Source organism: Homarus americanus, unplaced genomic scaffold (genome assembly GCF_018991925.1).
Source record: "Homarus americanus isolate GMGI-L3 unplaced genomic scaffold, GMGI_Hamer_2.0 scaffold29465, whole genome shotgun sequence".
NCBI classification, from domain to species: domain Eukaryota; kingdom Metazoa; phylum Arthropoda; class Malacostraca; order Decapoda; family Nephropidae; genus Homarus; species Homarus americanus.
The window spans coordinates 75,541-88,164 of NW_024752480.1; the positions used below are offsets into that span (position 1 = coordinate 75,541).

General features: G+C 39.7%; 1 protein-coding gene and 1 long non-coding RNA gene across 3 annotated transcripts in view; both read left to right on the top strand.

The window, feature by feature from the left end:
- The first annotated feature begins 427 nt into the window (after nucleotides 1-427).
- On the top strand, nucleotides 428-7,187 carry LOC121855111 (integrator complex subunit 12-like). Its single transcript, XM_042349966.1, has 7 exons — nucleotides 428-507; nucleotides 1,708-1,880; nucleotides 2,518-2,634; nucleotides 3,085-3,287; nucleotides 3,714-3,873; nucleotides 4,494-4,692; nucleotides 5,630-7,187. The coding sequence occupies exons 1-7, from the start codon at nucleotides 501-503 to the stop codon at nucleotides 5,806-5,808; spliced, it is 1,038 nt and encodes a 345-aa protein (XP_042205900.1). The 5' UTR covers nucleotides 428-500; the 3' UTR covers nucleotides 5,809-7,187.
- A 4,279-nt stretch (nucleotides 7,188-11,466) lies between these two features.
- The window catches only part of LOC121855107, a 223,269-nt gene continuing 222,111 nt past the window's right edge, over nucleotides 11,467-12,624 (top strand). For both annotated transcript variants that reach the window (XR_006086715.1, XR_006086716.1), the window contains exon 1: nucleotides 11,467-12,273. This is a non-coding gene — a long non-coding RNA (uncharacterized LOC121855107). The remainder of the gene's footprint in view (nucleotides 12,274-12,624) is intronic.

The following is a 12,624-nucleotide window of genomic DNA, read 5'->3' on the forward strand; positions in this document are numbered from 1 at the left end:
TTTGGTGTTGCTGTTTTTTTTAATCATTATTCAAATACTTTACAGTTTCATTCAGTTAATCAGAAATAAAATAAATAAATTTATATTCTACTGTTGTATTTTAATGTAAATACGATTGTTATAGCCGGTTCCCTCCCCAGTCCTCAACTACTTCCCTATAAGTCTTTCCTTTCCCATCTCATTACCTCCTCCCGTGCCTCTCCCCGCCCCCCTCCCGTGCCTCTGGCCTCCTCCCGTGCCTCTCCCCGCCATCTCATCCCCTCCCTCCCCGTGCCTCTACCCGGCCTCCCTCCCGTGCCTCTCCCAGCCATCTCATCTCATCCCGGCCCTCCTCCCGTGCCTCTATGCCTCTCCCAGCCATCTCATCCGTGCCTCTCCCCCCTCCTCCCCGTGCCTCTCCCCCACGCATGCGCACCTCAGTGTTGATGTCTTGATGACGTCCACACGTAAACAAGTAGTGAGTGAGGTGGCAGCCAAGGGACTGACTTCCTGATTTTTCTATGAATTGTAAGTTTACTGAACACTTATACTACTCATACTTACAACACAACAGTAGAATAAAGTATAATTAACGAGAGAGGTGACATAGAAGGAGCAGAGAAGTGTCGTAATTCCCTATAATTCGTTTATCAATTATACACATCTGTTTACAAGGTGTTGGTCGAGCACAACTGACTCAAACATTATCTCGTACCTGGAGTAGTAATGAATGACTTAACCCATTACTTATCAAATATTACTATAAAATAATAATTTACATCAGCTGTCATGGAAGTAAAACACAGTTGATGCTATAAATGGGATACACTTATTAAATTAGGTTAGGTAAAATTACGAGCCTAAATGACTTAATCAAGAATCATGTGTTTGAACGGAAATAAATTTTACTAAGATTTCCCTCTCTGTATATATTATTAATTAATGTCACCCTTTACCTGGGAGATATGTTATCAGTAGACAGGTAGATAGATAGGGATAACAATGTCATGATTATCTTGATTCGTGTTAATTAGGTCAGACTGGGACGTGACAAGACAGGACTGCTAATTGATGTTAAAAGGTCAGTCTTTTTAACAACTAAGGTCTTTAAGTGTATATACTGTACCATTATGCAAATTAACACGCCAGATATCAGTATTAACAACTTGGAGGCATATATCTCTTTGGTTTGCATTTCAGGAATGACATGGAAAAATATATCTTGCCTTAAATATGGTTCAATATACAGTATATGTTTGCTCTAAAGGCAGATGTGTCATAACTGGGGCCGGTTATTGTTTCTAAAAGGTAGGTTAGGGTTGGTTAGGTCAGGTCTGGTTTCGGTTGGGTCTGGTTAAGTTAGGTCTGGTTAAGTTAGGTTAGGACAAGTTAGGTTAGGTCAGGTCTAGTTAGGTTAGGTTGAGTTAAGTTAGGTTAATTTAAGTTTGATCTAGTTAGGTTACGTTAGGTTTCTTTTGTTGGATAAGTGTTCGTACTTCTCTACTTTACCATCATTATCTCTGCCTCTTGTGGGAGAGAAAGGCTTGTGTGTGGATATATCACAGCAAGATTTCAAATGAGTTCAGTAATCAGTATTGTGTGTAATAATTTCCCAGAGTTATGGCCCTTCAGACTTTGTTATATTGGGTGGAGACTTGTCAACCTTGCATTACTGGTCCTTAGATACAGTTAATGTTTGATAATTATGTGTATATTTTTCTTTTTCAGTACTTGTGTGTAAGTCGAGTACAGACATGGCCAATCTGGAGTTGGATCCGTTGTTCCGTCGAGGTCTCCGTCTTCTTCATTCACGCAGCCGGGACTCTCTAGACCAGCTGAAGGCTATTGTTGACGATGCGGTCAGACAGCGGCAGGGGAAGACCATACCGCCCATGAACAAGGTGAAGGTCGTGATGAAATATTTTGTTATTATACTCTTGTTTTCTTGTATAAAATGAGAATTATTTAATTGTTAGTTTATATTTTGTGGGGATTATGTTATTACTTTACTTGAAATAAAGTGCTTGTATAGGCAGATACCCCAGCTATATTATGTAGGAGCTTGAATACCTCTTAATCCTTTAAATGCGGAGAGTAACTGGCAACTGCTGAGCCTTAGTTGTTGTTGTGATGCAAAAGGTGGTTGTAGTGACAAATGCTGTGGTTGTGATGGTGTATTGGCCAGTTTTTTGGTGCAAATTGGGTGGTGGTGAGCCAGGCTGTGGCATCATAGGTGTGGACCACTGAGGACAGGAGGAGGTGGAAGGAGGTTGATGAGGTGTAAATAATCTCAAATCATTTCAAGTTGATGATAGTAAATTGATCTGAGGCTCCACCAGCCTTGTGTCTCACTCTGGAGTGTCTTCCAATCATTGACTCTCCATTCTTAGTTTGATTTTTGGCACAACTTTAAATTCATGGTGCTAAATGCCAATTTCCTTAAGACAACTATGGTGGCTTTGTACTAAATTATTCAGAGATGAGATACCTGTCTACACAAGCTCTACCAACTTTTAAGCACATATTAAATTTTAACAGGATCCGTTCAGTCTTCGACGAGAATCTCCAATACCTCGATCAAAACCTGGCAGTCCCATACCTGTCTCGTTCTCCAAGAGAGAAGAAATCAAGAAGGATATGGAGCGAAAACTGAGTGTAAGTCACAGTTTGCCAGCAACAGTTACTAGTGTTACAGTACAGGGAGGTGTTGGGGTCCTTCCCACAGGGCTTTATGGAGTGTAAATAATGTAATAATTAAATTAATATAAAACTTGTTAAGGGCAGAAGTATCAGACACCTTTAATTGTTTTTACGGTTTCATGCAAATGGAAATATAAATAACTTAGGTGAAAAAGTCAATAACTGTACCTTTCATGGATATTCTTTTCACTTTACCTCAAATATATATACAGTACAGTATTATGAACAAGCAAGTACAGTGTATTACATGAGTACTGTAGTCTTAATTAACCCCTTGTGTATGGGCCCACCTCTGAATTGAATAAAATTGTCTGGTATTAGTAAAATAAAATATTAAACGTGGCATCCCCGTAGTGAAGGGGTTAAGTTCATAATGTATGTACTGTACCTCTTTTGTCATGACAGATGCGCGACGATGAGATGGTAATGCCCAAGAGGCCACGATTAGATTCACCGAGTGCGTTCAAGTCCCACACCCCCTCACCCACTCCCTCCGTTAAGTCTGAGAGTTCTTCACGGAGCCGGAAGTCCGACGAGAGTGACTCAGACACAGAGATGAACGACCTGGCCATGGAGATTATGGACGAGGTCAACTGTACAGTGTGCAAGTGAGTCAGCATTTTCTCTGTCAGTTAATGAGTTCTACTTCAGTTTATAAATAAAATTTTTATAAAGTTTATTATATTTTATTATTTGATTAAATAAAAGTACTTGATTATATGAAAGTTTATATTTTATTCTTAGATTTTCTTATTTTCTGTGATAATAAAGTGTTGGAGTTACATACTGTCGGTGAGATTGTAACCTAAGTTGTGTTATTGGATATGGTGTCATGGCATCTCCCGCTAGTGGAGTCATTATGGTAAGACTGTCGGAACAAGTTGATAAGTGTATTTTATATTTTATGCCTTTTGTAAATGTATTTGAATATTTTACACTTTTTTTGTAAATTTATTTGACTTTTAAATTTTTTGTTGTCATTCATTTACTCCCGCTGCTGCTGATCTATCTAAGAATCCTTCCCTATTTTGCAGGAGCTTTGAGGTGTCGCCACGTAATCGACTGGTGGAGTGCCAGGAATGCCACTCCCTGTATCATCAAGAGTGCCACAAGCCACCTGTCACCGACCAAGATGTTAATGACCCTCGTCTTGTGTGGTACTGTGCCAAGTGTACCAAGACGCTGAAGAAACTGGTAAGATACAGTTGTTAGTTAATAGAAACATTTTTATGATCATGTTTCTGAGTTGCTGTGCCCTTTGTCATCACTCATAATTGGGTTATATTAAACATAATGGGTTGTTTGTGAAGGTTATACTGTACTGTAGTATGTGTGAGTTATGTAAAGATGTTGACGCTGGTGAAGGTTGTGAGGTGGAGACTGAGTTGTCAAATGGTCCTAAGATGTAGAGGATCAGAGCAAGGCTGTAGTTTGTGTAAGTTAATGTTCATTTTTTCTTCAGGCTACTGTAATATAAAAATGAAATTATTTTCTTTAGTTATACAATCATTTGTTTGTCTGGCTTAACAGAGTGCTGTATTCCCTGCCATCATCAGAGGAGATATTGGAATGATAATTTTTTGTGCATATTTCTGGGAGTTGTGGACATGAGAACTTAACAGGTGTTGGTAGATTTTAATAAAACATGGCTGGCAGATATACCACAATGACAACACCATCTGTCATCAGTGTCCACACTTTTGACCCTTGGAGTGTGTTGTGGCATGACTGAGGATTTGTCCACCTGTATAAAAAATCTTTAATACAGCAGTGTAATATTAATGACCTAATTTGTGAAAACTTCCTTTGTACAGACCGCCATGATGAGCACATCTGGAGGTGGTAGCATAACTGGCACCCGAGGGGTCGGTGGTGGAGGAATGCCCAGCGTGTCAGGTGGAGGGAAGTCAGGAGGGTCACACACTCGACCCACGGCCTCGCCAACCAAGGGTCCGAGTCTCTCTCGTCCTTCGCCGTTCACTAACTTGTCATCTGCCTCAGGAAGGGGTTTAGGTAAAACAACAGGATAAGTAAAGTTCTTTTATTGTGGTGTGACTTCTCAGTTGGAGAAGTGATCTTTGTCGCACTCTACAGTAATTTGAGATAGAAGGTCAGCAGTGTGGACCAAATACAGATTATATGGCAGTGGTGGTGATTCATTTATTGCGGAGTGCACTGCTGTCAGTATTTTTCTAAATTGTCGTATTTTGTGCAATTACAAGTCTTTTTTTTATCTGACCTTCAGCACAGTTATCATTATTATATTTACAGTACCAACATCATCATCATCATCACTGGCTACTTCATGTATTTGTCATTATCAACATCATTAATCTTATTTATTATTTTTGTTAACGTTTGTTCAATAAATGTGTTTGGATTTTTTGAATCAGTAATGATGAAATAATGCTACTTATACAGTACATGTAAATAGTTTCTGACCTGGATTTTGGTAAACATGACTTGTTATTGTATTATCATTATCATCAAAGGTAAATTCAAAGTCAATATTTCTTCTTGATTTCTTGCTGAGTTATGGCCTTGTGGGAATGAGGGGGGGGGACTCTTAGACTATAATAATCTATTTATTGAAACATTGTCTACAGAAACAGATGGTAGACATGTAGTGAGTAATTGAGTTGTACTATGAGGGTCACCGTTACGATTGTGAATTTTGGGTGGATTGGATATTGTGTTCTGGGTTCAATTTCCGGCCCAGGTCACATGTGAGAAGGGTGTTATCTAGTGGGGCACTACTAAACATGGCAGGCTTTCTCTGGGTATTTTGGTTTCCTCCTGTACTAATACTGGACAATAAAGGTCAGAACAAAGTAAGAAAGAATGACCAACCATCTAAATGGCTGGTAAGCCGGTAACTAGTACAGTACTGATATTAATAATTAGAATTAAAAGGTAGATACCTGTATTGTCTAACACAGTCACCTTTCAGGCTCCAACAACAGTGGCGGCAACAGTAATGGAACCAGCAAGTCATCGTCTTCCTCATCAACGTCATCGTCATCAGGGAAGTCGTCTGCACCGTCTAACTCGATGATCTCGGCAGAGAGGAGGATGCACTTAATGAAGAAGAAAGCTGCAGCCAAGATGGCAGAGAAACGGAAACTGTAGATAGAGCACAATGTGACAAGGAATTCCATTAGAAATTAATATGTACATAGAACTTCATGTAAGCTTTAAGCCTCTTAATCTTATTATAGATTACATTTGTATATTATTATGATAATTTGAATGAAACTGACTAAATACGGAACTGAAGAGTAAATTTTTGATACAGTATTACAACTCCCAGTAAGGTCTTGGCCTCAGAAAACACTGCTTACCAAGGAAGGGCTTTGTTGTGGTTCAGCTTCCAAAGATAATTCCGTACAAGCTGGCCGTGATAATTATGTAATGTGCTGTACAGCCTTGAACTTCCATTTAAAAGCTAAGCCAAGTAACTCCTCTTTCATTAGGTATCCTATACTGACAAAGTTTTGAGGAAGTGAGTCTTGTGGTGTGTGTATTATTGTACACTCAGTTATGTGACCAGAGATTCATTTTGTTGCTTTTTCTCTTAGATTTGGTATCACCTGTACCCAAGAAGACAACTTCAGGAATATTTTGTTTAATTGTGTTTCTTTTAATCCCAGACACCAGGCTATGGTAGGCATACCCCCCTTATGAGGGTATACAGTATTTGGAAAAATTTAGTACAAACTGTTCATGCATGATATAAGCAGGAGATAGGAAGAGCCGAGAATGCACGTCAGGTAGTGTGTGTGTGACTCGAGGTGAGGTTGGCAGGACAAGGTAGACAATACTAATTTGTAGGCAGTATTTGGTACTGTACAGGTCACTTGTTTTATTGTAGTATTAGTATTTAGTAGCATTCTACACTATTTATAATTACTGTATTATTGTTGCCTCTGGTAATTGATCACAGATCTGTTGATGGGAGTCAGAAACACGTGACGAAGTGCATGAAGTCCAAGGGCGAGATCCTTGTATTACAACAACTGAGAAGGAAGATTGGGAGGCTGACATGTGTGAACAAATGAAAGATTAATGCTTACTTGGCAACATAATCTAGCCAGGCCTGTGTGGCAATTCAAACAGTACTGTACCGTGTAATTACAAAATGTCATACGACTTTAACCAAAGCCAAGGAGTTAATTCCCACTCATTGGCTAATAAGCAGTGTTTTGGGGTCAAGTTAGAAGTGGTTGAACTGACCAGTCAACTAAAAGTACGGACAATGGAGTAGTATGTCATACCACCAGGCTTAGAAATTCACTTGACTATTATGGCTTTTACTACAAGAGAATCGCCACCAGCACAGTGGTGATGAAGAAGGTGCTTACGTATATACTAAGGTTTTCACAGCCAGTCACCGGTCAGGGCCACTTAAATTCCATATCTGTGATGATCAGTAGATATTGTATACTTTTGTGTGAGAATGTGACTCGTCATCTACTGTATGTCGTGAATAATGTAATGAAAGTATTGTTTGTCTGGTACACTTATTATCCTCCACTGCCTCCAGTTTTAATGTTCGTGAATTATTATGTGTGTTTTGTTGAAAGTATTTTTTGTGTGTGTATCTTGTACAAGGAGAGAGATTGATACAAAACAAGAATGCAGCAAATAGTAACACACATCCAAAACAGGTACAATATACTGTACTGTAACTACCTCAGGAGAATTTAAAATATTACATTAATATCTCACACAGTATAAAAAAAAAATATTTAATCTGAATTACAAATATGAGCATTACTACATGATTACGGCAGCTTGATTATGTTTGTTCATTACCCACGGCTCCTGTTAAAAGATTTACACTATCAACAGTGTTGGATTGAGGGAAACAGTTGCAACACTTGAGATATTTTGAGAGTAGATATTTATTTATTTATTTGGTGAAATCATCATATAAGTTTACAATTGGTTTGGTATGTACAGGTATATAGACAATGCAGGTATTTATAGTACTGTAGTTCAACATGTAATCTGTATTGACAATGTAGGTATATAGTTCAACATGTTTGTAGACAATGTCGGTATACAATTCAGAATGTATATAGACACTAAGTATACAGTTCGACATGTATGTATATACTATACTGTATAGACAATACATGTTGAATTGTGTACCTACATTGTATATAAACATGCATAGTTTACATGCATACCTGTCCAGTTGTAAACCTGTATGACAAGTTTACACAGGACAATAAAGATGAAAATGAAGGAAAACAGTAAGTAACAATCCAACTACACGAATGTCTGGCTGGTAAACTGATAAATGGCAAAATTAGGTTGAAATAATGAAAAAAGAATCCCTTTATATTATCTAGTTACCAGCAACCATTACATTTGAGTTTGGTAAAAATATTGCGTGGGTGGAGATATAGATATATAATTAGTAAAATAACCATAAAATCTATTAATTGAATGCTTATAAACGTCAATAAAGCAGAAATATATTCATAATTGCATATGGGAAGATAGCATTGTACAGAGTCTCAATTGACTGACTTAGTTATCAATTTATAACCAATTAATTTATAGTTGCAATAATCAAATGTTCATTAATCTATAATAATCAAATGTTCATTAATCTATAATAACAAAAGAATTATAGATATATTTATTAACACCGCATAATTAAGACAAGTAATATAAGATCTCAGTTGACGGGTTGGCGGGAAGATTCACTCCATAGGCTGACGGTCACAATGATGACTTTCCCTTCTATTTTACGGGCGTTTTGGTGTGCTGCTGAGCTGTTAAGTGCGTCTAGATGTACGCTCACTTATAAATAACACTTAGAGAGCAGTTTGTAAGTAATATCTACCAGCTTTTTGTATTTTTAAGTGATTTAACTGGATAAATGAGTGAGTGACTTGACTAATGACTGGTCGAATTGATTGGCTGATATGACCGATTAATTACCTGACTGACTAATAACTATATTTGAATGACTAAATGACTGACTGGTTGATTAACTAAAATTGACTGACGAATTTTACTAAATAATTGATTGACTGACTGATTCAGAAAATAACGACTAGCTGACACTGATAGACTAACTAACAAATTGATAGAAAAAATAACTTGACTAACTAACCAACTGACAGAAAATAACTTAAAGCCCATCCACACGATCGATCAGTGCTCGGCGGACATTAGCAAGACTTCACCAATTACATGAGAATGGACCCCAACACCTTTTACAAACTTCTAGCGTAAGTGGAACCATATATAAAAAAAACAAACAAACAGGATACCAATATGAGGGAGAGTATATCTGCAGAGGCTCGCTCATATATCTTTCAACTGGGTGCACCTACAAAGTTTGTCTCGTATAATACCTGCAACTTGTCAAGCCATGTATGAAGTATTCAAGGAAGATTACCTGCAGGTGAGATTTTTAGTACATAAAAATTCATTGAATAATGTTAGAAATATGATATGCATAGAGAGGAAGCTATGGGACTAGAGTGAGGAGAGCGGCAGGAACGAAGAACCCACACGAATGTCCTCATTACATAAACAATCTCCCGTTTAGTGTCACGCCAATAATGTACATTACATAAGCGTATTTGGTTATACACTGGACATCTGGACCGAGCGGGGAACATATACGTAAATCAATTGCAGTACTTAACTCAGGTTTAACAAAATGCTAGCATACGTTCTGTTCATACCTCACCGACTTGAGGACCCCGAGGTCAGCGGTCAGCGGTGGTGTAGTGATCAGCTGTTTTTGAGTCACGTGAGGTTCCAATAATAACACGTGTCTTGTATTGCAGGCTTGTGTAATGTTGAATATTAGTGACAATATTATAGGAATGTCGGTTTTCCGGTTTTATCGTTTGTCTGGCAGAGTTGTTGCTCCACAGCAAACCACCAGGCAGGCGGACTGTAGGGTTATGAGATATTGGTTCACACTCAGGATGGGATGGAGAAAGGGAGCTCACAATGTGCTCACTGTATACATATTGTATTGGATGTACAATGTAGCTTGTTGCTGGGTAGGTAGCATGGTAATAAGCGTTGAGTAGAGAGAGCTGGGTGGTGAGGGTGCCCAGAGGAGGGACACACGGCTTGAGGGACGCCAAGGTCGCCGGCGGGAGCGGGAGCCGCCAGGCTGGCGCGGAGGAGGAGGTGTTACTTGCTGGTGGCACTGGGTAGAAAAGAGGGTGGTCACAGTGGTGTCAGGCCTTATAAGGCGGGGGTAGGCGTGGATAGATAGTTGACCCCCGCTCCGTGGGCGGTGCTGGAGGCGTAGGCTGGGGAATTCGAGAAGGTTCGCTCAACGACGGGCACGGGCAATCCGGTGGTTTGCCCACCAATTTTGCCCGATAACTGGTATTTAGTGCGTGCCCGGCGGGTACTGCTCGATCGTGTGGACGGGCCTTAACTAGCTGACTTACTGACTGACTAACTGACTGGCGGACTGACTCAGCTACCACCAACAAATTATCATAGAAAACGACACCTCACAAACTAGACCGAAATGTCAGACGTTGGTTTATTTTTTCCCCTTTGTGTTTTGCTACATCAATATTCAACTGTTTTACCAACGTTTGAATTTTTGTACATTCAGAGTTTTTATTATATATTTTCAAAGTTTTATTGTACAGTATATTAAATAGAGATTAAATATGTATATGTGTTTGTTGTGGTGCTTCTCTGCTACAAAAAGGTGTCAGATATAAGGTTTGTATTTGACCTGTCTGTATGGCTATTTTACGCTAGTGGCCATCTTACGCCAGTAGTGGCCATCTTGCGCTAGTGGCCACCATACGCCAGTGGCCACCACACGCTAGTGGTCACCTTACGCTAGTGGCCATCTTAAGCTAGTGGCCACCCTATACAGTGACCACCTTACTAAGTATTATATCTCCATGTTCCAAGCCAAAACATCCCCCCCCCTCACGTGCAAAACAACTCCATCAGCCATGTCAGGAGGGGCAGTCAATGAAGTGACCTAACGCAACACCCACTACCTGTCTCCCTCATTAAAAACAAAAATAAGACGTACTAAACTTGTGGTTGGAGTATCAATTCATCTGGTGTGTGTAGTGGTGTCGAGTCCTCATTATTTTCCACTCACAATAACTTAGGATTCCCCGCGTGTCAAACTCCACCTCTGTGGGGAAAATTGAATCCATGAGCTGGTTGATAGAAGATGAACTGATTTTTTTTCGGTGGTGGTGGTGGTGGTTGTGGTGCGTTTTGGTTGTGGTTGTGGTGAGTTTTTGGTTGTGGTTGTGAGTTTTGGTTGTGGTTGTGGTGAGTTTTGGTTGTTGTTTTATAGTTATGGGTATTAGTGCATTAATTTACTGTTTTTCTAAGACGTTATTGACTATCTGAAAACCTCGAAACTTTATTAAAATTATGTTAGGTTAGATCAATGTAGGTTGGGTTAGGTTGATTTGGATAGGTTGGGCTAGGTTAGATTAATGTAGGTTATGTCGGGTTAGGTTAGATTAATTGGGTTCGTGATAATGCTGTTCCTTATTAATTTGTATAATGTAAATTGTATATGTACTAGATCGTCCCCAAATTCAAACAAGTTCAGAATGTTGAAAAACAATGAATATATTGTAATTAGATTTGTTTTGCGATCATGGTGGGGGTGTAAGGGTGTAAGTGACGGGTGATTTGGTGTGTGAGTGAGGCAGTGTTATTAAGTGTGTGTGTGTGTGTGTGTGTGTGTGTGTGTGTGTGTGTGTGTGTAAGACGCTGGTGGTAGTGGTGAGTGGGCACGTCTCGGCGGGGCAGGCAGGCGGGCTGGCGGACGAGAGAGAGAGAGAGGGAGAGGGCCTGGCTGGTTGGCTGTGGTTCAGTGTGTGTGTGAACGGTTCTGGGTACGGGCAGGCTGGCATACAGGGCTGGCTCATCTCCCCCATGGTGCCAGCGGTGGTGAACGGGGCAGGCTAGACTATACCGAGCTGCTGCTGCCCACCTCCCTCCATCCTAAACTTTGGGTATATATCAACCCCCCACACCCCCCATTGTCTATTAAACCTCCCGGTGAGTGTGCACGGTGGTTGTACTCCCTTGAGAACTTTTATCATCTCAGGTGATGGTGAACACACACACGGGTGGCCAGGCAAGGTATTTCCCGCCACAGTCATGATAATGTATTGTTAGAGAAAATAAATCCTCGTTACAATTGATACTAAGAATACGACGCTCTTGATAATACAAATACGAGAAAACGTTGAAAATCATAAGAAAAAATACCTTGAAATGAGCCATCTTAGTTGGACAATAATGCAGAAAACTCTTAACGTTGTCAGAAAGCTTTAAAAAGAAAAGAAAAGAAAAAGATGCATGCTGAGTGTTTGCCAAAGGTAGTGGAGGAGCGAGGTAGGTCGGTGGTGGTGGTAGCGACGGTGGTGTAGTAGTGGTGGAGGTAATAGTGACAACGGCAGTAGTAGTAGTGATAGTGGTGGTGGTGACGGGTGTAGTGCAATGGTGTTGGCGATAAAGTGCTTTACAGTCATACAACTAGACTTCTCCCTCTACCCACCCACCCACCCATCCACCCATCCACAATGACGTAAACTCCTGTTTATGGTAAATTAAACCTGAATGTTATTTATCAGTGTAGCCAGACAGAGGGACTAAAAAGAATACCCCCATATCGAACTGTTGTCTTTCATGCTTAAAATAAACGTTGTGTCAGGGCATCACATTCTGCTGGTGAGAAGCGCCAAGTAGCGTGTAAGAATGTCTCACTTGGGTTATAATACAATGTTGAGATGGGAGGGAATGTTTGGTGGGGGCAGGTGATGGTAATGTTGGGAATTGGCCGGTGGCATTATTATTATTATTATTATTATTATTATTATTATTATTATTATTATTATTATTATTATTATTATTATTATTATTATTGTAGCCTTTATTTAACACGTAACATTATTG